This window comes from Terrapene carolina, unplaced genomic scaffold (assembly GCF_002925995.2).
Source record: "Terrapene carolina triunguis isolate 2854851 unplaced genomic scaffold, T_m_triunguis-2.0 Scaffold68, whole genome shotgun sequence".
Taxonomy (NCBI): domain Eukaryota; kingdom Metazoa; phylum Chordata; order Testudines; family Emydidae; genus Terrapene; species Terrapene triunguis.
This window is the reverse complement of record NW_020664419.1, coordinates 23,077,460-23,102,926: the sequence shown is the minus strand read 5'-3', so window position 1 is coordinate 23,102,926 and position 25,467 is coordinate 23,077,460. Positions and strand designations below refer to the sequence as shown.

At 42.8% G+C, this 25,467-nt stretch overlaps 2 protein-coding genes across 4 annotated transcripts in view; one reads left to right on the top strand and one right to left on the bottom strand.

The window, feature by feature from the left end:
* Positions 1 to 4,502: 4,502 nt before the first annotated feature.
* DUS4L (dihydrouridine synthase 4 like) lies at positions 4,503 to 17,255 on the bottom strand. 3 transcript variants are annotated; one of them, XM_024219864.1, is made up of 7 exons: positions 17,208 to 17,255; positions 16,233 to 16,368; positions 15,826 to 15,947; positions 12,193 to 12,310; positions 10,376 to 10,498; positions 8,943 to 9,169; positions 4,505 to 5,982 (listed from the first exon to the last, which is right to left on the bottom strand). In XM_024219864.1, the coding sequence occupies exons 2-7, from the start codon at positions 16,340 to 16,342 to the stop codon at positions 5,735 to 5,737; spliced, it is 948 nt and encodes a 315-aa protein (XP_024075632.1). In that variant the 5' UTR covers positions 16,343 to 16,368; positions 17,208 to 17,255; the 3' UTR covers positions 4,505 to 5,734. The 3 variants fall into 3 exon arrangements, with proteins under 3 accessions (XP_024075635.1, XP_024075632.1, XP_024075633.1); XM_024219865.1 differs by lacking the exon at positions 17,208 to 17,255 and adding an exon at positions 16,879 to 17,085; XM_024219867.2 differs by lacking the exon at positions 10,376 to 10,498 and having other exon boundaries at positions 4,503 to 5,982.
* A 93-nt stretch (positions 17,256 to 17,348) lies between these two features.
* COG5 (component of oligomeric golgi complex 5) overlaps positions 17,349 to 25,467 on the top strand; it is a 330,757-nt gene continuing 322,638 nt past the window's right edge. Inside the window, exons 1-3 of the mRNA XM_026648688.2 lie at positions 17,349 to 17,454; positions 18,782 to 18,921; positions 20,903 to 20,960. Coding sequence (XP_026504473.1) covers positions 17,349 to 17,454; positions 18,782 to 18,921; positions 20,903 to 20,960 — 304 coding nt within the window. The remainder of the gene's footprint in view (positions 17,455 to 18,781; positions 18,922 to 20,902; positions 20,961 to 25,467) is intronic.

Here is a 25,467-nt window from a genome sequence, read left to right as displayed (position 1 = left end):
GAAGGCTTTGCCATTAGCCCAGATCTGTTGATCTCCTGCTTTGGCGGTAGAGAGCCAGATCCTCCGATGTTCCTGAGATTCTGAGACGGCCCATCAGTTGCCAGTGACCTCCATCTGCAGTAGAAGAGAGACAGTAATTGTTTTTTGGGCACTTAATAGTTTAACCAAGGGACGATTTAAGGCTCTGGGCTTTATGCCCCTTGCTGGAATCTATTCTTAGGTATTTGTAGTGATCCCATTAGTGAATCTTCCCCCTGTTGTAACTTTCCCTTAATAAATCATCTTTCTGTTTAAGGTTATTTTGACGGGTTTGGTCACAGAAACCCCCTTGGGACTGTCACCTGATGTGCTGAGACTACCTCTGAGCCCGTTTCCTCTGCCAGCTTGGGACTTCAGAACCCTGTCTTGTTGAGCCAGATATGCTAATCTGTTGCAACACAGACCCAGGGTCTGACCTACACCCCCAAAGCTGCAGACTTAACTGAAAACGGCTTAGCAAGTGCTCCTGTCTCTAGCACCCAGACACCCAGCTTCCAATGGGATCCAAACCCCAAATAAATCCGTTTTACTCTGTATAAAGCTTATACAGGGTAAACTCATAAATTGTCCGCCCTCTATAACACTGATAGAGAAATATGCACAGCTGTTTGCTCCCCCAGGTATTAATTGCTTACTCTGGGTTCAATAATAAACAAAAGTGATTTTATTAAGTATAAAAAGTAGGATTTAAGTGGTTCCAAGTAATAACAGACAGAACTAAGGAAGTTACCAAGTAAAATAAAACCAAACACGTCTAAGCCTTATACATTAAGAAACTGATTACAGATGAAATCTCCCCCCCAGAGATTTTCCAATAAGCTTCTTTCACAGACTGGACTCCTTCCTAGTCTAGGTCCAGCAATCACTCACACCCCCGTAGTGACTGTCCTTTGTTCCAGTTTCTTTCAGGCATCTCTTTGGGGATGGAGAGGCTATCTCTTAAGCCAGCTGAAGACAAAATGGAGAGGCATCCAGGGCCTTTTATATTCTCTCTCTTGTGGGCGGAAACCCCTTTGTTCTTCTGTGCAAAGTCACAGCAACAAGATGGAGTTTGTAGCCACCTGGGCAAGTCACATGTCCATGAATGATTCAGCTTTTTGCAGGCCGATGCCATTGTTTACATGTTAGTTTGAACATTCCCAGGAAAGCTCAGATGTGGATTGGCATCTCCCAAAGTCCATTGTCAGTTAAGTGTTTCTTGATTGGGCACTTACTGAGAATAGTCCTTTCTCAAGAAGCTGACCAAATGCTTCACTGAGGCTACTTAGAATCAAACACATTGAGATACAAGTACATAGCCAATATTCGTAACTTCAAATACAAAAATGATACACACATACAGACAGCATAATCATAACCAGCAAACTACAACCTTTCCGTAGACACCCCACTTGACCTCCTCTGTACAAGACCTGGTGCAACCATAGGACCCTGGTTGAAACAATGATCTATACAGTCACAGTTCATGTCTATAATGTCACAGTTATATTCTCTCTGTCCTTTATTTCAATACAACACGGGCGGGAGGCACACAGATTTCTAACTCTCCCAGTTGATAGATGCTGGTAGGAGTCGAACCTGTAATTTATATGTCACCTCCTTATTATTCTGTAATAGAGATTTTGGGGTAAGAGCACGCTGCCCCTTCCCTAAGCGCCAGCTTTGCTGCTCCCATTGGCCTGAAACCATGGCGAATGGGAGCTGCAGGGGCAGCACCTGCGGACAGGGGAAGCACAAAGAGCTGCCTGGCCGCCCCTGCGCCTAGGGCCACAGGGACATGTCAGCCACCTCCAGGAGCCGCCGGAGGTAAGCGCCACCCGGAGTATGCAACCCTCACCCACTCCCGCACCCCAACCCCTTGCCCTCACCCCCTCCTACACCCCAAACCTCTTATCCCCAGCCCCACCCCAGAGCCCGCATCCCCCAGCTGGAGCCCTCACCCCCTCCCACACCCCAACCCCCTGCTCCAGCCCTGTGCCCCCTCACATACCCAAACTCCCTCCCAGAGCATGCAGCCCCCCTGCACTCTGAACCCCTCGGTCCCAGCCCAGAGCCCCAAACCCCTCATCCCTGGCCCCACCCCAGAGCCCCGCACCCCGATCTGGGGCCCTCACCCCCTCCCTCACCACAACCCCCAGCCCGGAGTCCCCTCCCTCCCAGAGCCCGCACCTCCTCCTGCACTCCAAACCCTTTGGTGCCAGCCCGGAGCCCCCCCTTGCACCCCAAGCCCCTCATCCCTGGCCCCACACCAGAGCCCACACCCCTAGCTGGAGCCCTCACCCCTTTCCACTCCCCAACCCTCTGACCCAGCCCAGTGAAAGTGAGCGAGGGTGAGGGAGAGTGAGCGATGGAGGTGGGGGGGTGGAGTGAGCAGGGGTGGGGCCTTGGAGAAGGGGCAGGGCAAGGGCAGGGCCTTGGGGCAGGGGCAGGGCAAGGGTGTTCAGTTTTCTGCAATCAGAAAGTTGGCAACCCTAAGTTAATGGCAAAACTTCCATTGACTGTAGTATTGGAGAACTGGGCCCAATCAAGAACCCTTAAATTACTATTGGTATCAGCTAATGCCCCAATTGCACATGCTACATTCTGTAGGTAAACTCTGAGCCTACATGGAGCCCAACTGATTTAAATTAGGCTCTGCACGGGCACAGATGTCTAGGATTGGAGAACTCAAAGCCCCATACAGACGATGCTTACCATTTTAGGTTCAGGCCCTAAGTTAGTAACACCCAGCTGCATATGCAGGTAATGAATATTAAAATAATCCCAATATGGGGCAAGCATTCCATGTCTACCACAGGGGTGCTGGAACAATTTTTATAATGGGGGTGCTGAGAGCCATTGAACCAAACTGTAAACCCCATATATAATGGAAACCACTTCAAGCCGGGGGCGGGACAGCAACCCCAGCACCTCTAGTTCCAGCACCTATGGCAGGGATGGGCAAACTTTTTGGCCTGAGGGCCAGATCTGGGTATGGAAATTGTATGGCGGGCCATGAATGTTCAAGAAATTGGCTCCCTGCAGTGGCTGGAGCGCAGGGCCTTTTAAATCGCCTCCCGAGCCCCAGGGTAGCGGCAGCAGGGCTCCGACGGTGATTTAAAGGGCTCGGGGCTCCAGCCACTGTGGGGAGCCCCAGCCCTTTAAATCACCGCCGGAGCCCTGCCACCGCTACCTGGGGCTCAGGCAGCGGGGATCAAGCAGCGCTATAAAGGGCCGGGGTTCCTGCTGCTGTGGGGAGCCCCGGCCCTTTAAAGCACCGCTTGAGCCAGGGCCGGTGCAAGGAAGTTTCGCGCCCTAGGCGAAACTTCCACCTTGTGCCCCCCCCCCCCCCCCCCCCCCCCCCCCCCCCCCCCCCCCCCCCCCCCGCCGCCCCCCCCCCCCCCGGGGAGCCGTGCGGCAGCTCCCCACCCAAGCTCACCTCTGCTCTGCCTCCTCCCCGAACACGCTGCCCCCGCTCTAATTCTCCTCCCCTCCCAGGCTTGCGGTGCTAAACAGCTGATTGGTGCCGCAAGCCTGGGAGGCAGGAGAAGTGGAGGTGCCGCTGCGCTGGGAGAGGGAGTCTGAGCTGCATGTGTCAGCACGCCGCTGGCAGCCCAGCCCAGGAACGCTGTAAACAAAAAAAATTGGGGGCACCGCTTTTGGCGCCCCCAAATCTTGGCACCCTAGGCAACCGCCTAGTTTGCCTTCATGGTAGCACCGGCCCTGGCTTGAGCCCTGCCGCTGCTACCCCGGGGCTCAGGCGTACTGGTAAGTCCTTTAACTTACTTTCACCCCTGGGGTGCGGACTCTGGGGTGGGGCTGAGGATGAGGGGTTTGGGGTGCAGGAGGGTGCTCCGGGCTGGGCCTGAGGGGCTTGGAAGGTGGTAGGGGGATCAGGGATTGGACAGGGGGTTGGGATGTGGGGGAGGGGTCTCTGGGCTGGGGCTGAGTGTGGAAGGGGGCTCTGCGCTTGGGCAGGGGTTGGGGTGTGGGGGGGTGAGGGCTCTGGCTGGGGGGTGCAGGTTCTGGGGTGGGGCTGGGAATGAGAGATTTGGGGTACAGGAGGGTGTTCCGGGCTGGGCCTGAGGGGTTCGGAGGGTGGAAGGGGGATCAGGGCTGGGGCATGGGGTTGGGGCGGAGAAGGTCAGGGGTGCAGGCTCTGGTGTGTGCTTACCTCAAGCAGCTCTTGGAAGCAGCAGCATGTCCCCCCGCTGGCTCCCCCCAGTCATATTCTGCTGCCTTCACAATGACGATGATGGCTATCAGTTGTAGTATGCCATTTTCTGTCAAGCGCCCAGTATTTTCTGCTAAGCACCCAGAAGAGGCCGAGGGCGATCTGGGTGCTGGCAGACGTGGGGCTGGCAGACGTGGGGCTGCATTGCTACACAGCAGCAGGAGAGTTTCTCCCATTGACATAGCTACCACCTCTCAAGGAGATGGATTAACTACGAAACTCTCCCATTGGCTTAGGAGTGTCTTCACCAAGACCAACTCCTCAGAGTGTTACAGCTAAATACAAATATAACTATGTCGCTCAGGGATGTGGATTTTTCACATGTGAGCAACGTAGTTATATTGAGATAGGTCTCGTAGTTATATTGAGATAGGTCTGTAGAGTAGACCTGGCCTGAGTGCCTTTCCCAGTCTTGAAGAAGAGCTCTGTGTAAGCTCAAAATCTTACCTCTCACCAAGAGAAGTTGGTCCAATAAAAGATATCACCTCACCCACTTGATCTTAGGAACATATACTGTACATAGTGCATGTTGAACAAATCTTTTTAAGTTTTGTGCCCCAAGTCTGCAAGGTACCTAAACACATGTATAACTTGAAGCAGAGAAGTGAAGTCCTATTTTGAAGTGAAGGGGACAAAACAAGCACATGCTTAATTTCAAGCACTGATTCAAGGTCTGATCTGAGACCTGAGTTACCAAAACAATTTCACTCTGGACTTATAGTATCACTTAACATTAAACAGACATATCTTCCACTTGAAAATTAATGGAGGTTTATTATATTATTTATTATATTAATTATATTATTGTATTAATATATTAATTTTCTTCCACTTGGCTAGGAAAATCTGGAACTCTAAGTTCAATGCCAGTTTAAGGGATTTCAGGCCTTCAGAGCAGCAAATGGGACACCTGAACCTAAAGAGGGGCAGTTGTGTGAAGCCTTTCTCTTCTGTGATTTAGGGGCCCACATAATTAAAACCAAACATAAAAACTGAATTTTCACTTTAGATAAATACTAGCTGGCCTTCTCAGTTGAGCTTTTCTCAATTAAAGGAACAATTCTATATAATTCTGTTTAATACCCTTTGAGCCTGTTCCTGTGGCCCTTCTACTCACATGAGTAAGGGTAGCAGCATTGGGAGTGATCTTTGAAAGCACTTTGGTACTGCATATATAATTTATTTTCTCATAAGACACTTTGCTTACAGCATCACAATTCTGTGTATGGTAATGCGTTGTCATATATATAAAAGCTATTTTCAAGTCATGAATGTTTCCTGAGTTGAAAATAATGTTAATATAAAAATATAATATGATCAGTTCAGAAATGTCCAGTAATGTTACACAGCATGAGATCTTTCAATGCACTGTGATTTTGACTAATAAATATAAGCGTGGGGAAACCTATCACTATAACAAAGTACCCGCAACTCTAAAATATAAAATGCAATATTCACATGATTAAAATACTTTAAAAGCTATTACACCCCGTAGTGGTCATTAAGGTAGTCCAGAACCGCTGAGGTGCTTGATAAAACATTAAAAACCCTTTTTTCCTGTTTTGAAGTTATCCGTTCCATCATGTACATTAAATGATGATGAAAGCACGTAAAAGGAGTCCCATGTTCAAGAGCAATGTCAACCCAGTCCTGGATGCACTTCAAAGGTGTCTCTTCATATCCTGCAAACATGGCTGGATTAGCTAAGAGCCCCCTAGCAACCATTACACCTTCAAATGGAAAATTTGAGAAGTGTTAATATACAATTTAACTTTTAACTTTTTTATGTTTACCTGAGAGTTTTGTATAGCACCCATCACCACAGTATCTAATACTTGTGAATAGCTAACTAGAGAGCAGTAGAAGCTGGAAAGCCAATATGGCAACTGCACCCTGGGAAACTCTGTTTAACAGTCCAAATCCAAGATTACCTGTGATATTTAGAGGTCCAGCCTACCCAGCTTAATAGCACTTCATGATAGAGGATTTGAAAGAAAACACAGCATATACAGAATGGGAACTTTTCTTTCTCAGTTCTTTCCCAGTTCCTCCAGTAATATTTTGTTTTTATTAGCTGATTGACCCATAGCGAGGAAACAAATTCATCCCTTGTGTAACTCAAATGACTTAAAGAACACTTGCACTAGCTGGTGAGGCCTCGGCTGAAATAGTGCGTCCAGTTCTGGGCACCACACTTTAGGAAAGCTGTGGACAAACTGAATAATTGAGAGAACAACAAAAATGATACAAGGTTTAGTAAACCTGGCCTATGAGGAAAGGAGAAAAAAACTGGGCACGTTTAGTCTTGAGAAAAGCAGACTGAGGGGGGAACCTGGAAGACTGCAAATTTGTTAAGGGCTGTTATAAAGAGGACAGGGATCAATTGTTTTCTGTATCCACAGAAGAAGTAGTAATGGGCTTAATCTGCAGTAATGGAGATTTAGGTAAAACTTTCTAACTATAAAGGCAGTTAAGCACAGGAATAAGCTTCAAAGGGAGGTTGTAGAATCCCCACCATTGGAGGTTTATAAGAATAGGTGGGACAAACACCAATCAGGGATGGTCTATGTTTACTTGGTCCTGCCTCGGGGCTAGCGGCTGGACTTGATGACTTCTTAAGGTCCCTTCTAGCCCTACATTTCTATGACAGAGACAGACTGACTGGGGAGTACAAGGAAACAATAAAGCTGAAACTGACTGTCCTGAATTTTGTCAAGTATCTGGCTGGACAGTACTCCTCCTTCCTCCCTTTACTTGTCACAGTCACAGATCCATCTCCCACATGCAAGAGCCAAAACGGCTGCCACTGAGGCACCCCTTGTAGCAGTGGTGGGCAACCTGCGGCCCATCAGGGTAACCTGCTGGTGGGCCATGAGACAGTTTGTTTACATTGACTGGCTGCCTACAGCTCCCAGTGGCCACGGTTCGCCGTTCCCAGCCAATGGGAGCTGCAGGAAGCGGCGCAGGCTGGCCGCTGCTTCGCACAGCTCCCATTGGCTGGGAACGGCGAACCGCGGCCACTGGGAGCTGCAGGCAGCCATGCCTGCAGATGGTCAATGTAAACAAACTGTTTTGCAGCTCGCCAGCAGATTAACCTGATGGGCTGCAGGTTGCCCACCACTGCCTTGTAGGAACAGAAGGAACTGTTATATGTCAAAAAGAACTCTCGAATAATGTCATTAATCATTCATATTAGGACGATGAGTGTCTGAGGGTTCTCTGTGTGTAGGGGTGGGATACAGTATTTAAATAAAGGGCTTTTTCAATTTGCCTTGGAGGTACTTATTCATAGTTATGCATAGTAGTACTCTAAAGCTTTGTAAGGATAAGGCCTTTTCCTGTAGCCATATTGTAAAGCCTTTGTCTGCAGCCATATTAGGAGAGCAGCAGCCATTAGCTAAGAAGCAGGAAGTCACATCCTCACATTCCATCTAAATTATATGAAAACAATGTAATATTTGGCTAAGGAGATCCTGTCCTAATAGCACCCACTAGCACCAGAAAAAGAAACAGATCTTAAGATGGTTAAAAAAAAACACCTTAGTTTGATGGCATTCTGTCTGGCAAGAAACCACTTATCGATAGTTGTGGTTGTGTAATCCTCATTTCTTTATTGTTTTGTCTTTATGGTCCCCACTTCCCTATTGTTTATCTGTATGATCTCTGTCTGGTTCTTTGATTGTTTGTCTGTTGCATAATTAATTTTGCTAGGTGTAAATTAATTAAGGTGGCAGAGTATGATTGGCTAAATAACTGTTTTACAATGTTAGGATTGGTTAGTAATATTTTAGTAAAATGATTAGTTAAGGTACAGCTAAGCAGGACTCAAGTTTTACTATATAAACTGTGGTCCAAAAGGAAGTTCTTTGGGAACCAACTCCAGGACACAGCCCCAAGATCACAGCTGACAGACCTCAACATCTGCCAATGACACTGTGCAGAAACTGGAGTCCCCCAGATGACCTGAGCTTGACTGTCCATCAAGAAAAGTTCATCTCTCTTAATGGGAGTGGTGAGCACTGTATGTGTAGCGTGTGCATTCTGTTTTGGTGATTGTTAATAAATAGAGGTTAGGTAGGCTATTACTGTATAATGCGCTTTTGCTGGTAAAAGACCCTGTAAACCCGCAAAAAATTAAGCCCTGAGTCCACAGGGAATGGGTGTTTGCTCTGAGTCCACAGGGAATGGGTGTTTACGTGGTGGAGGAGGAGGAGGAAAGCCCAGAGACATAGAGCCTGGAGCCCACGGAGGGGTAAAGTTAGATGCCTTTTGCCTAGAGCCCTAGGAACTGGGAAAGGGTGGGGGGCCTAAATTAACTGGGTTACACCTGAGCCTTAGGAACAGGGTAAGGGTGGGTGCCCTAGAGTGTAAGGTTACGCCTGAGCCCTAGGAATGGGACAAGGGTGGGTGCCTAAATTAAGAGGGTTACATCTTGAGTCCACAGAAGGGTAAAGGTGGGGGCCCCAATGTGTGAGAGTAACAGAGAATTTTGTGCTGGTAACAGCTTTTAAGTGTGTCTGCTCATAAATCCTTAAGCTGTCAGAACCAACTAACTTCATATCTCAGTTCTCTCCTTGAAGAGTGCAAAACACTCAAATATAAGTTCAACTTACAGACAAATGTGTATTTTAAAAAGTACATTTCCTAGCAAGTTTACTGAAATAATACCCAAAGTATGCTGAGTTCTTACCATCTGTCCCCGTCATATGATGAATATTCTCGGCATCTTTTAAAGTTTTAACGTCTCCATTAGCTACAATAGGTATAGACATATTTTGTTTAATTATTTTAATTGCATCATAGTGTACTGGCTGATGTCGTTCTTCTACATTTCTCCCATGAACTGTAATCCAGGAAACTCCAGTTGCTTCAGCTTTTCGACAGAGATCTACAGTTCTCTTTAGATCATCATGGATTCTAAAATTCCAAGGAATGTAATAATTATCCTCACCATCAAACAGTTGTCTGAACTGCATGAAATCCCACCATAAGGCAGAATAAACAAGAATTGTACAAATGAAAAAAGAACATTATTGTTGGAAGATGAACTGATCTTTTATCATATAACACATTTTAATAAATTAATATCCCTTGATTTAGTATTATCCTGTTTAATCTAGTCACTAAAATTGAAAGGGTGTCAAAACTTTATAACAATTGCCAGAAACCCATGAGCCTTTTAAAAATATATAATTTTGCGTAATTCTGTACCAAAAATGAAATAACTCACATTTATATAGCACCTTTCTTTCTGAAAAATCTCAATCAACTTTAGATCTTTATTACATAAACTTTGCTGATATACAAAACCTACACAGGAATCAGTGCCTCCACCACTGAAATGCAACATGGCAACACATCACAATATTTTAGAAGTCAATGAAGTGAAGGATATCTTTTTCCAACTGAAACTGGAGTGGGAATTTAGGTAGGCAGAATGACTCAAGTTGAAATTTGATAAGGAATGTAATCAAATCTTTAAGCAATCATGATTTGTCAGGATCTATTTTAATACCTCATCTAAAAGACAGCTTCTCCAGCTGGACAATGCCATTAATACCATTCTAGATCTAGTTCTAAACTGATAGGAGGAAGAATATCACTAACTTACCAACATCATTTCTTGTCCCCCCTATGTTCCTTTGAGAGCTCCCATCCAAGTGGGAACTTGACCCAAGCTTCCTTAGGTTGGTTCAAAGCACTAGGTGATATGGTTGAATAAACAATACAAAACTATTCAACTAGCTTGTGATCATTTTACCTTTCCTGAATTCTGAGTTTTTAAAAAATGCATACCTTTTATGTTGTTTTGGATATCAGTGTGTTCTTGCAAACCAAAGCACACTTGACGACGTGTAGCACCAGAGAAACACTGATTGCAATTTTGTAGGATTACATGTCCCCAGATGTGTTTTGGATGAGAAAGAAAACAGATCCTGACCAGCTGGAGTTGTTAAAGATCTCAGGGTTGACCTACCAAAAAGCTGAGTGCGAGTCTCCACAGACCATGCTTACGGCACTTTTTCTATAAAGGTAATATTAACCCAACACATTTCCTGTTTTGCTTGATTAAATAATAAACATGCTTCATTGTCCTGAGACATAGTAGTGGTCTAAACTTACCTTATCTTAATAGATACTGAAAATCTGGGGTTCTCTACTTGATTTCTTACATGTCTCACCATATCTTGAACCAGCTCTGGTTTATTTATTAAACAAGCACCATAACCTTCCGCCATTGCCCATCTTTAAGTTAAAGAGAACAATGTTTGTATTGTATATTTGCAATAAAAGATCAGTTTCAACATAATGCACTATTTCAGTTTCCTTCTCAACACATTTGGTGAATTATTTTGTCAACAGGGAGGAAGGCAGAGATAGTACTGGCTATGGGTGAAAGATATTCTTATGGTTAAGGCTCAGGTCCTGGGAGATGTAGCTTCAATTCCTGGTTCTGCCACAGGATTTTCTATGTGACTTTGGACAAGTTACTTAGTCTCTCTCCAATTCCATTTCTAATCAGCTAAATTATAACATTTTTCCCCATCCCCTTGCCCCCAAAAGGGCATCATAGGAAAAATAAATTAACATTTCTGCGGCACTCAGATACAATGTGATGTGGGCCAATAAACAGTTAGATTTCTCTCAGGTTTCATCTTCTATGTAGAGTCATGGGCTGTTTTCAAAGAGAAATTACTTTTATGAGGATAAAGAATGTACTGTTGGAAAAAGGCCCTTATTTGTACGTAAATAATGTCCCTCTTAGTCTAACTGTGAAAACCATACCTATGAGAACAGCAGATGTACCGTTTTCGCTAACCTAATTGCAGCTATTTATTAGTATTTAAATCATTTGTCCTTATAGGCTCATTTTTAAATTAAAAACAAAAAACAAAACAAACAAACAAAAACCCCTAAACCAAAAACAGAACACAGATTTTCTTATGGTTTTGAAATTGAAAGCTTGGTCTCTTGGGTGGACTGTGCATAGAAAATATAACCATACAGCTTTGATCACATAAAACCTCTCAATTTGATATTTCAAAACAGCTGGGTTGGAAGATAGAAATGTATTAGTTTCTCTCTATGTGTAAAATTATTAGGAGATAATTGTTATTTCAAACCATGAGAATCTAATTAGACCACTTGAGTAATTAAATACTTGCACTTAATTACAAGTTACCTTTTATAGTTGATGTTTTCACTTTGTAAAATGTGTTTTGACTAAAACACCGCCAATACCACGTAATAGGCCTAACTTGAACCACTTAATAAATATTTTAACGTTTTCAATTGTGCATGTATATTTTCAGTCTGAACTGGATCATGACATACAAGAACAAAATCTGGAAGATTTTAAGTGAGGAGCAGATCACTGATCTCATTGACAAACATTTATCACCTAATCAAAGATGCAAATAGTTCTTCTAAGCATTCACTGAACATTAAACAATCACATGACTTAATACAGAAGGAAGAGTTATTTCAAAGGATATTCTTTACTAGTAGAAGTCTCTCAGGCATCAGGACTTACACCAACATTTTGAGAATAGCCACAAAGTTTCCCAAGTCATTTGCAATGAAGCTCTCATTCCCTGTCTGGGAAGTCAGCGTGCAGCATCTTTGATGTCACTGTTAATGAAACTTCAACAATTGTCCACCAAAGGTTGCCAATTCCCTATTAAGTCAACTCTCAACATAGACACAAAGAATGGCACATTGGTAATATGCCTGGACTCTACTGTCTCACCGATGCAGCATGTGTCCTAAGACTGCTCTCTGAATGCTTTCTCGGGAAGACAAATCAGAATTTCTACATTTAAGGACTACCATTAATCTATCACTATTTCCTTTGGATTTGGAAAACTAGGAAGTGATTTTTTCATTTTCATACTGATTGAAACAATTAGGAACATTCTTCCAACTTCTTAAAGTTTTACCTCTGAGGACAGCCACAATTTAGGTCTATTCCATCTGCAAAAGGACAGACGATACGGGCAGCATCAGATAAAACCTGTGCTTCATTAGCAGCAAACTGAACAATCAGTGGGCGATCACCTAGTCAAAGAGAGAGCTCTTTAGAATATACCATAACAAGAACAATGCATACTACATACGAAACTTACCCTTACTAATTCTTCAAGTAAGTCAACATAATCAGGTCTTTAACATAATCAGTATAACAATAGAAGATTTAAAAAAAATGGTAAACAAGAATTCTAAACTTATGAATGTTTTGTTATTCCTGGATAAAGTCCATCCCTTGTATATCTTCCTTTCCTGCATAATTGAAAATAAATTTCTAATAGCAATAGTATTTTCAATGTGTGTTGCCACAAGAAAATAATTTTTAGCAGAAACATTTATTTCTAAATTAGAATCCCACTCTTTTTACAGAATAAAAATAGTCTCCAATGACAGAAAGAGAGACAAGTATTTTTTTTTAAAAGATCTATGCAGACTTCATTTCTTATATTGCCTTATACTTGGATGTTCTGACACACAAAATATAAGGAAACATTAGAAAGTGTACAGAATAGGGTTCTTATAATGACATTTTAATAACCAATTAAGAAGTAAAGACATTCAGGGTTAAGTTTTAAATATATTTTTAAAGTAAGAAAATTGGAAGGTTATAGTTCATAAAACCTAAAATGTCAGCAAGTCTAGAAATAATAAAGGTTCTAGCATCAACCTTAATTACATTCCTTTAAACATATCTGATTTTTTTAAACACATGCCACAAAAGCACCACAAGACCAAAGAAAACTCTAAATATGGGATTATAAACTGCAAACCTAATCCTCTAATTAATGGCTGGAGACCAAACTCTCCACTGCCTTCATGGTACAAGCCACAGACCATATCTCACAGATGGATACTCCTGGAGGAATTCTGCACTACTGCATGCACATAATTAATGAGCCATGCATAGTTTTAATTTTTTTGCACAGAAAAGAGCTTCTGCTGAAATGTTACTGCAGTTCCACCTTTTGCCCACCGAGGACGCTGTGATGCAAGAACAGCAGCAGCTCCCAGCAGCAAATAACTTCTGCAGTTCTGCCTTTTGCCCACCAGATGGCGCTGTGGCGATAGAACACAGCAGCAGCTCCTGGCCAGCGAGGGAAGAGAAAGAACCTGCAGATTTTTTCGCAGTGGGCCAGGTCAGGAGACAGGGACTATGGGTGACAGACAGCATGGGTTGCTGGGGAGGGGGGCATCACACAGGGGCTCATAAGGGCTAGTGGAGGAGAAGAGACTGGGGCAGGGACTGAATGGAAGGGAGGTGCAGGGTCACATGGTGATGGGGGAGGGGATGCAGAGCTACATAGGGACAGGGGAATGGCTGGGTGGGGGCACAGAGACACATGGGGACAGGGGGAGGGGGTACAGGGACACAGAGATATGGGGACAGGGGGAGAGGGTACAGGGAGACGGACAGGAGGTGGCTGGGTGGGGGCACAGAGACATGTGGACAGGAGGAGGGGTACAGGGACACGTAGGGACAGGTGTGGGCACAGAGACACATTGGGACAGCGGGAGGGGTACAGGGACATAGGGACAGGGGAGTGGGTGTCTGAGTGGGGGTCGAGGGACACATGTGGACAGGGGCTGCAAGGACACATGGGGGTGCAGGGACACATGGGGACAGGGGCAGATGTGCCTGACTGAATGGGAGAAGCTAGGGGTCAGCCCGGGTCTGCATGGGGGAAGCTCCCTAACAATCCCTCTCCACCCCCCCCAAAAAAACTGTTCCATACTTTGCCCACCCATACACAACAACCCTCCAAGTTCACACCCAGGCTCCTTTCCAGCCATCCTTCCTTCTCCCTCAGCTTCTCCATTATCCCTGACTCCTCCAAGCCTTTGCACTGCTTCTGAGGGGTGTGGAAAATATGGTTCTGTATTTTAGTTTAAATGAATTATTACTCAGAGTTCTGTATTATTATGCTTAGTAAGGAATCTATTTGTCAAAAACATTTTCTGAATCTTTTTTGTTGTCTGTATTGTTACAGACATACTTGCTGACAGGTATTTTGAAATAAATGACCAAAAATAATTGAAACTGGTGTGATTATATTGTGTTATTTTGACAAATAAAATATGCAGAATTTTAAAATACTGTGTGCAGAATTTGTAATTTTTTTGGTGCACAATTCCCCCAGGAGTACGATGAAGCAATCTTAGGGGCAGATCCTCAGCTTGTGTAAATTAAATAAATAAAAAATATATGGAGATATACCTATCTCATAGAACTGGAAGGGACCCCGAAAGGTCATCAAGTCCAGCCCCCTGCCTTCACTAGCAGGACCAAGTACTGATTTTGCCCCAGATCCCTAAGTGGCCCCCTCAAGGATTGAACTCACAACCCTGGGTTTAGTAGGCCAATGCTCAAACCACTGAGCTATCCCTCCCTGTATAATTGTCAATTACTTCAATGGAATTGTAATAATTTACACCAGCTGAGTTCTGCTCCTTAATTTTACAAAGGCATCAGAGGACATCTGAAACCTCCAAAAAAGTTGGCAGGTTCAGATAACCAGAAGAATCAGTCATGTAAAGCTAAGCGCTGAAGGTCCCAAAGAATTTTTAAAACCACAAAAAAATGAAGCCTTGAATATAAGGTCCTGTGGAACTTCTAAGCCTTGAACTATAAAAATCTTTGCCATTGTACTTATAAGCCCAGAAATACTAAGGGCAGGTCTACACTACTACAGGGATCGACGCTCTGAGATTGATCCACCGGCGGTCGATTTAGCAGGACTAGTAAAGACCCGCCAAATCGACTGCAGATTGCTCTCCAGTCGATCCCTGTACTCTACCCCCGACGAGAAGAGTAAGGTAAGTCGACCTAAGGTACGTCGACTCCAGCTACGTTATTCACGTAGCTGGAGTTGCATAGCATAGGTCGACTTACTGTGGTAGTGTAGACATAGTGTCAGGTCTGATGCTCTTTATGTCTGCAAGGCTTAGTACCTCAGCAGCAGTGGTGCTAAAGGCTGGTCTACACTGGGCACTTACATCAGCATAGCTACTTCTCTAGGGGTGTCAAAAATCCATACTCTGAGAGATGTAGCTATTCTGATCTGATGACAGTGCCAGGTCTACAGAAGAATTCTGTCTATCTAGCTACCGCCTCTCAAGGCGGGGGATTACCTACGCTGATGGAAGAACCCCTCTTATCAGCGTAGGTAGTGTCTACACTGATGTGCTACAGCGGCGCAGTTGCAGTGCTGCAGCTGTGAAGCTGTAGCATTTCAAGTATTGACAAGTCCTGTGAACCCTGGAGGAATATAATCAACCTTCAGTTAACAACCGGAAAACAGAAGGTCAACTAGATTAACAGAATTTAAGGCTAGAAGGGACTGTCATGATCATTTAGTCTGATCTCCTGCATATTGCAGGCCATAGCACCTCACCCCTCTACTCATGTAATAGACCCCTAACCTTTGGTTGAGTTACTAAAGTGCTCAAATCATGATTTCAAGACTTCAAGTTACAGAGAATCTACTATCTAAGATCAATTATTGCATAAAATCCTCTGAAAAAGCAAGAACATATAAAATAAATACCTTTGCTTGTTGTGAATTCACTGTCTCTAGCTTTCACAGATCTGACAAAATCAGCAGCAATTATCATTGGTGTATAACACAAATCACAGTTGTATTTCCTGACCAAAGTTCTGAAAGCCAACCTGTGAGTATATGGACATTTGAATTGAAACAAACAAACCCAAAACATACATTGTTTTCCTAAATAAACTATTTTAAAATTAAATTATTTAAGTGCTTTTAGCCATACAGCACCTAATACAGTGGGGTGTCTAGGTATTACCACAGTATAAACAAATAAACATGCATGTTTTGAAGCATGTTTTCCAAACTGTTAAAAAAAGTAACCAGACTTATTTTTATACTTAACATATATTTACATGGAGAATCCATTGAAAGTGTATAGTTAAACATGATGTGTTACTTACTTTGAATATCGGACCATAGGGGCACATATTTTTACAAAGTGCCCGGAATGAAACAAATCTACTGGATCCTTTCGTTGACATTGTGTGGTTTCTATGGCGTCACTAATCATTTATGATTTTCAATACTATTTAAAATCTGGAAAAAGAAAACAATTTTTAAACAGAAATCTTACTACTTACTCCCAGTTCTCATAACATACAGCAATGGATAACTGTTCAAAGTTAGTTAACAAAAATGTTAATAGAATTTACACTAACTTCACAAGGAGGATGGGGGAGGTTAGGTTGGGGAGGCGGGGGGGAAAGGGTGGTTCCACCGCCAAGGTCTGGGGCTATGTCCTGGTGAGAAGTTAGTGTCCTGCTGTCCTCAGTTTGTGGGAAGCAGTTTATGGATTATATTATGTCTGTTTTAAGTATATCCTTAGTATGTGTCTTATATTTAACATTCTGCAACAGAAAGCAATACACCTACAAATATATTTTTGTTACATTTGTGCAACGCATGACTAAGATAGAAATCGGTACTTGACGCTCAGTTAACTGAATCTCCTAGAAATACAATAGAAAATATGCTCAGATACTTGGAAAAATTAGTTTATGCCACGGAGCTTGAGAAAGGAAGAGATATACTATACAGAGGATTTACCAATTTTAGCTCTAATTGCTGTCGTGAAAAATCCAATGCCCATGAATACGACAGAAGAAGTATACAAGACATCGTCAGTGACAGAAGGAAAAGACAGGGAATGGGGGGAGAGACAGGAACAACGGGAAGAAGACAGTGGGGAGGGAAAAGGTAGAGCAATAAGAGGACGGGGTTGAATGGCGCAGGGAACGATGCTGAGCCAGCTATGCCAGGCCTCCTCTCCCCAGCACCCAATACCGCCCCCCACTATCCTGCCCCCATCCTTCCTCTCCCTTCCCCCCCCCCCTTGTGCGCGCTCCCGCCCCTCGTAGCATCAATCTCCACTTCACCCGCGGCGGGAGGCAGGCGGAACATGCCAGGCCAGCACGACCTTTCCCCTCTGACCCTTCACCCCCCCCCAGCACCGCCCCTGCCAACAGACACCGCGGAGGCGCGGAATTCTGGCGTGGTCGCTAGGCGGTCGCTTTTGGATGACGTACGGGTCTCCGGGAGCTGCCAGCATGGAAGAGGCCGCGGCGGGAAGCGGCGGTGGTACCCCTGCCCTGGGACTGGCTCTCGGGGAGCTGCTGGGGGACGGTGAGGAGGGGCTGGCGCGGGGGGAGCAGGCGGTGCGGGACACGAGTGGCGGGTGCTGGAGCTGGGGAACCTGGGCAGCGGAGCGTCTGAGGTGAAGTGAGGGCACCGGGCAGTCGGGCTCTGCTGGGGGCACACAGGGCTTTGGGCAGCAGAGGGACCCTGCAGGGGACTGGCACCAGGCCAGTGGTGCGGGCTGTGTTGGGTTTGCCAGCCGGACTAGGGACCGGAGGCTGCGAGGCGGAAGAGTTGGAGGCTGCGGAGGAGTTTGCTCTGGTGGCAGGGGATCCCTGTCGCACCTGTCTCTGCTTGCGTGTCTGTCTTGCTGCTCCTGCAGGTCCCCATGCACCAAGCTCACTGTCTGTCCTGCTGGCTGGAAAGAGGGGGTAACTGCTCTTGCTGGGAGTTTTTCTAGTCCTTGTGCTTCAGGTTTATCGTGGTATCAAATGAAGTTGTTAGGAATTGTGTTGTTGCTAGTGGCTCTTAACACAAGAGATCCTGCTGTATATATTGTGAGGGGCAGAAGGGGGCTCCTTCTTACTGAATGTCCTGTTAGTCCCTGTATGCAAGGCTTTCTAGCTCAGGAATTCCAGGTTCCTAGCCTGTCCTCTGATTACATCTTCCTCTCTCTAAGAAGGGAGAACTCCGTATTTAAATTGTGCTGATGTTAGTGTCATCTTGTTATGTGGATTGATTGCATGTTGGAATTGCAGTCTCCTCTTTAAAAAGCAAAATCCCATTATGAGAGTTGTCTGTATGCTTCCTCTTCAATTTTTATCATCATGGCTAGAATAAACTAAAAGAGCTAGGAGATGTAATAAATCATTGTAATCATTGTTTAGTTCTGATGTGGATCACAAATGAAATTCTTTTGGTGGTTTTAATTTAGTTCCATATAAATTAATCCGTTTACAAGATTGCAACTGACTCCATCAAATCATATCACAATTGTCAGTTTTCTATTTGAGATTCTCAGTAGTTTTACTCTGGGTAAAACTTCATCTTACTTAGCTTACAAAATTCTGAAGAGGAAATGGGAAGTATAGTTTTAGTGTAATGCATTCCTGAAAAGGTGGCTTTATCCAGTTTTGGATTTAGGCAACAGGACGTGGGCAATAAAAAATAATGTGATCAAGTATGACTCCTTTAAATTCGCTATTTTTGCTAATGGTTGCTCCTTAAATCAATATCCAGTTATATTATAGAAACCAGACCACACCTGCTAATAACATGGGGTGTAGGTCTAGTGTACCTGCAGTTCTTTACATCCTTAAATACGTATGTAACTTTTGTGGTATGAAAAATAAACAGCTTAAAATATATTTTTCAGAATGTTACGCTGATTTTTTAAGAGAAGACTTCGATGTAAAGACTTATACTTCTCAATCTATTCATCAAGCTGTGATAGCTGAACAGTTAGCAAAACTTGCTCAAGGAATCAGTCAACTGGATAAAGAGCTTCACTTACAAGTAAGTGCCAGGTATATCATTTGTTTCAGGACAATCATGTACAAACATAGTTTAAAAGTTCAGTATTTCAGTCTTGCATGCTCCTAAAGTTTCCCCACATTCTCAGTAACTAGTGACTAAGGGTATGCCTACATAGCCCACAGCAGCGAGCCTCCCAGCCCAGGTCCACAGACTTGGGCTTGCACTAGCACTCTAAAAATAGCTGTGTACGCAGCATTTGAAATTGCCTCCCTAGTCTTCAGAGTCTGAGCTGCAATTTCAAAGCAGTGTCTACAGCTGTTTTTAGAGCACTAGCATGAGCCTGAGTCTGTTAACCTGGGCTAGGAGGCTAATTTCCATGGGCTACTTAGTCATATGTAGTGTGTGTCTTTCAAGAATGTTAACCACAGTGCTTGTTCGATGCACTTCCTCCTCTCTTCTGCTTACTGACATTTTCATTGGGAACCAGTTTTTAAAAAGTTACCTGTTATAAACATAAGACAAATCTAAATTTACATTATTGAGTGATCAAGTAACTGATACAGTGATTATTTGATACTTTCAGATAGATTCTGAGCTTCTTGAAGTGGGGATCATATGTAAAATAACTACACAGAGAGACGATGTACTAATGGATGATATGAAATATTCAGTAATTGTTGCAGTTAGCAAACACTGTAATAAATAGAAAGCTAAAATTATAAATGTAAGGGGTGTAGTTCTTTGTTTGCATAACCAGTGCCATTCCCAACACTAGTGCATCTATGTCTAGGGCCCTACTAAATTCATGGTCTGTTCTGGTCAGTTTCGCAGTCAGAGGATTTTAAAAATAGTCAATTTCACGGTTTCAGATGTTTACATCTGAAATTTCACAGTGTTATAACCGTTGGGGTCCCTACCCAAAAAGAGGTTGTGGGGGGGTTGCAGGATTCCACTCTTACTTCTGCTCTGCTGCTGGTGGGGGCGCTGCCTTCAGAGCTGGGTAGCACCCTTGGCTGGATGTCACCAGTCCTGCCCCTCCCCTACAATTTCCAGATATCGAGGGGGAGAAGAGATCAGGTTACACAGTTTGTGATGCATTTTTTACGGCCATGAATTTGGCAGGGCCCTATGTATATCTATCAAGTGTAGAATACACCTGTAAATCTGGGATTTTCCTCATAGGAATCGCATTTTCATACTATTAGTGTTTGTTAGCAGAAGTAATAGAACAGCAATACACTTTTCTCAGAGCTTCATGAAAGATCTCCCTCCTTGTGTGGAACATCCTTTGACACCAATAGAAGAACATTCATGTAAGGAGAGCAGAGTTTCAGATCTACTGTGCATATCTAAGAGGATGATTGTCCTAAATATAGAATTAACTGGAAATACTTTACAGGGTGTGGTGACACTGTGGGCTAGTTAGAAGCTTCTCTCTTCTAGAGACTTGTGTAAATGTTTTGTTCATGTCCCAACTGTATAAGAAACTTGAATTTTTCTCAATTTATCCCTTGTAAATGTTTTTCCACATCTCATATTTTGACACAACTGGCATTCTGGGTTTAGAAAAATCCAGGATTTAGTTAAATATGTGAAGAAGGCAAGGGCTAAGTTTAATCACTGGATGGTGGGTAAATTTAAACATCATCTGCTGTAATCTGCCTGGCTAGACCAGGTGCTGAACATTAATTCAGAAAAAAATAAGTGAATAAATAAAAAGTTTGTATTAATAAAATGTTTGTGTCCTTAAAGCATAAACTATATCAGTTTGGTGCTGACTGTGAAGAGTCTCATCTGATTTAAAATTTATTATGGACACAAATGAGTTTACAAGGTAGAGGGGTTTGTCTGTAAAGCAGGTGGGAAAAATAGAGAGGTTTCTTATCACTCAGGGATTCTTCCTACCCTAAGAATTACTTTTCTCTTCTAAGCCCACTCATGGATATATGCTTAAAGAAAATCTGAGTTTGTATTTTTGGAATTAGCCTTGCAAATAATGATTGGTGGTCTCATTTTTCAGGTAGTTGCAAGACATGAGGACTTATTGGCACAGGCAACTGGGATTGGATCTCTGGAAGGTATAAATTCATTTTATGCCGGTTAATTTTTAGTATAATGGAGGCACTGTTAATAGCTTCATAGTTAAAGTGGCATCAGACTGTTGAGTAGTAATGTTACTCGACAGAGGTCTTACTTTATTAACGCATGGCAGTTTTCTTTAATGTCAGCAGATGGAGCTGCAAGGAGAGTATTTTGTTAATACATTTTTAATGTAATTACACTATAGAAAGATTTGTTAATGGAAGGAATGTTCTAAGCAACTTAAATAATGCAATCAAGTTTCTGTAAGTATCTTAAAAACTCACATTGTTCTAAAAATTCCATACAGTAGCCTCCAGTCTATCAACTAACACACCATACAGCGACATGTTCCACCATTCACAAAGTTAGTATTCATGGCAACATGTTTCTAATGTCATTTAATCTACAAATAAAACCCAAAGTAGTTATTTTGTGGTCTTAATTGCATCACTTCCTTTTTGTAGTAAGAGGCTGCCAAATTAAATACAGAATTTTGACTCCACTGATTGGGGTCTGGTATAATACCAATTGCTGACCCAAAAGTCCTAATTTGGGAACTATCATGTCTACATGAAAAACTGGTCATTATGTGTTTTTTCAAAATAGATATAAGGTTTCAGACTCTCACTTACTTTAAGATTACATTTTGGGTCCCATTAGCCCAGGGGTTCTCAAACTGGGGTCAGGATATTACATGGGGGTCACGAGCTGTCAGCCTCCACCCCAAACCCTGCTTTGCCTTCAGTATTATAATGGTGTTAAATATATAAAAAGGTGTATTTAATTTAGAAGGGGGGGTTGCATTCAGAGGTTTCCTATATAAAAGGGGTCAGCAACACAAAAGTTGGAGAACCACTGCATTAGCCCTTACAGTCTTGCTAATTTCTTCCTAACAGTCTTGCTTGGTGGCATCTGCAGATTTTATGAGCATACTCTCCACTCCCTTATCCAAGACATGTAATGCAAATATTGAATGGTACTGATCCCTGCAGGACCCCACTAGATATGACCTCCCAGTTTGACAGCAAACCATTGATAGCTACTTTCTCAGTACAGGCTTTCAACCAGTTCAACAATTATAGACTTGGTTAAAGTTGATGAATGTGCTAACTGGATGCCAGGGGATGTGTGTCCCCCATTTTCCTCTTCTGGTTTTCTAATTTTCAGCAAAATCAAAAGGGCTGTGGCCTCTGATGCCTAGAACGTTCCTTGAAATTTTGGAATTAAACTGATGTGGTGTTCAAAAGTTACTGTGTTACAGCCAGCCAGACAAGCAGAGAAATGTCTCTGCCAAAAAAGAAGAAAAATGAGTTGTCAGACTTATGTATCAAAATTGCTAAACACTTCTCCTGAGCTCAGCAGTGTCAACCCTTAAAATGCTAGTGTTTTCTAAATTGCCAGGCAAATGAATGCTTAGGAAGATGGCTTGTACTCCACATTCAAATGATTGAAGTGGGCAAGTGTGATAGTCTGATTAATGGACTGATAAACATCCCCCAGTCACATTCCTCACCCAGTAGCAGTTTGTCCCCAGTTGAACTTAAATGCCCTAAAACCACGCTTGGTTTTGAAGGCACTCTACTTTTATTGGGAAGTCTTAACAATAGAACTTGCTTGGAGACTTCGCTCTACGATGGCAAAGTTCTTTAAACATTAATTCAGCCTTGAACCACCCCTATTCAGTATATATAGTAAGTTACCCACATTTTGAAACTCATGAAAATAAAGTACGAAGAGGTTAAATGACTTGTTCGAGTCATACAGTGTGTCTGTTTCAAAACTGGCATCAGAGTTTGGGTTGCCCAACTCGAGTCCTGTGCTCTAACCCCTGGTTCATGCTGCCTTCTTTTGAATTCAATGCCTATCTTACAAACTATAACCAATAATTGCAATTGCATCCTTCTTTATAGTACTATATGCTGCTCTCTTTGACTGTGTCGCTAGAATTGTGTTCATAAAGATGGTTCTAATTTATTCCCCCCCCCCCCACCCGCTCATTTAGTGAGAAACTGTGCATTAGTTCTTGCATGTCAGTATTCCCAAAGCTGCACATCCTCCTGCTCCCTGGGCACTGAATTCGTACCCACTTGGGTGTCTAACCTGAGTGGTCATGTGTATAGGGGTGCCTTAGGTATAGATTCATAGGATGTAGATATTAAGACACCAAAATGGGGCCAGATACTTGGGTAATGGGAGTGGAGAACAAATTCTGATTTTACATTTTTTAAAGGTACAAACCTTAAATTCCCAAAGTTAAGGTTTTATTTATTTATTTTTTTTTAACATTTTACCTCCTCCCCGCCAATGAAATAAAAATTTTATCAGTCAATCCACCTGAAATTTAAGTTTGCTCCTTCATCTGCATAGAGACCTTTTTTTAAAAAAAGCTGGGGCTTTTTGGTCTTTGTCGGGGTTGGGATTATACAGCATATTTGAGGGATGTTAGTAAAGTACTTTAATTTTAAACAGTTAAAAAAATCTTTGTCAGTCTGGAAAGTGGCTTGGCTAGGGACTTCAAATTTGTTTAATTTTAATTGGCCTTAATGAGAACTGTTGCTTGTGGTTATTCTTAATTACTCAATCTAGATTTCATTATAGAATTAAAATCTTTAACAATATAATTTCTGTCCATGAATTGCAATAGCTGCTTTGGATCACATGAAGAAAGACTAGCCTGAAAGATACCCTGGGGATATCCTAATAAGCTCTGGTATAGGTGAAAGGCACTGCATAGAGGCACTATAGACTAGTGGACTCAGCAGAGGGCAAAAAGCCAGAAGCTTCTAAATTCTATTCTCAGCACTTCTACCCTGTATAGCCTTAATAATTAAGCCTTGTGGTTTTTGTCCACTGATTTTGCAGAGCGGTGCAAAAATTAGTTATGGTCTCCCTGTAAGGTAGGGAAGTAACTCATTGTCCACAAAAGTTGAATGATTTGTCCAAGGCATTACAGCAAGTCTGTATCAGAGTAGAATCTTGACTGTCATTCCCTATACTCTAGTCTGGATCACATTACATCCCATGGAAATTCATTTACGCAAGACTGTGAACCTCTCCATGTCTCTGTTTTTAATTTTTGTTTGTTTTTCTCTACACTTTTCTTTGTATCCTACCTCTGCTACCTTCCAGAGCACATGGATGGTAAAACCTAGGAAACAATGTGCAGCTTGACAAGTGGTATGGTTCGATGGGGTGGACTGGATTGAGCTAGTGGGGGGAGAGAAATTTTAGCCATGCAGAAACTGAAAGGCTTAATGTGGCCACCTCACAGCTTCCAAGCAAATACACTAACATAACACTGAGGTATTTTTTTCCCTATTGCCACAAAACAGTAAATTCCTGAATAAAAACATGTAAGGTGGAGTTAGGGTTGCAAATACCGTTTTTAAGAAGAAAAGGTGAGAGAGCCAGGAATTCAAAGGTAAAGTTACACTAAAAACAAAGAACTCTAACAAATAATAGAAAGTTTAGAAATATAAAGTTACAGTTCCACAAAACAGCCTTAACTCTGCCCTTCATCCAAAATGATGACAAGTCTGCACGCCATTTATTTTCCACATTGACAATATTCACAGAGTAAAAAATACTTAATTTAAGTTGCTACTTAACATAAAAATGGATGGATATCAAAGAAAATCAGCATGTGTGTATGGGGGAATCTGACTGTCTGAGATTATGGCAATATTCAAATATCCTCACAGCCTGCAGACTCTTTTAAATGCATAAGAGTGAAATATCTCCTTACTCCATTCAAAAAGCCAACCTTAACTATCCCCCTATTCTCTCTCCTGTAGAACAGAAGTCTCTTAAAAACCATTTACCCTTTCTGCATCCCATGCATTTCTGGTATGGGCTGCAAACTAATCTGGCCCAGAGAGCATCCACAGATTCCTTAGCCCAATGTGACCAGAGGTCTTGACATCTCTTGTATTATACTCCATGCATGGAAAAGATTTTTTTTTTTTTTTTCCAGCTCCTCCATCCCAATTTTCTACTATTGTAAGGAGACGACTTAATATTAGTAGTGGTATTGTAGGATCATTTTAATCGCTATTGCACTGCCCCGCTACCATTCTTCCTACAGAAGCCAGAAAGCCTAGCCTTTTTAACCAACTTTCCACTATACATTCCATAGTCATCTTCCTCATGTGAGTTGGGAATCACATGTCCTCTATTCTATATATTAAATGGGAAAAAACCTTTGTTAATGCAGAGTTAAGATTGTCCAGTGATCGCTTGTGCCCTTTCAGAAGTCTGAATTTTGCTGAACTCTGGAAACCAGGAAATTGAGAGTAAATGCCCACACAACTTTAAGTCTGTTTTCCCAGAACTGGCATTGGCCACTGGGAATTATCTGCATGCACTTCAGCTGTATTCACTGTGATAGGTGTAGCTGTACTAAATGGTGGAGGAATAAGTTGGAGTAGTTTGGGGGGAGCTGTGATTGTGATATGAGGAGTTCTGAGTCCCTGCATATGTATCAAAGGACAGGTACATGTGTAC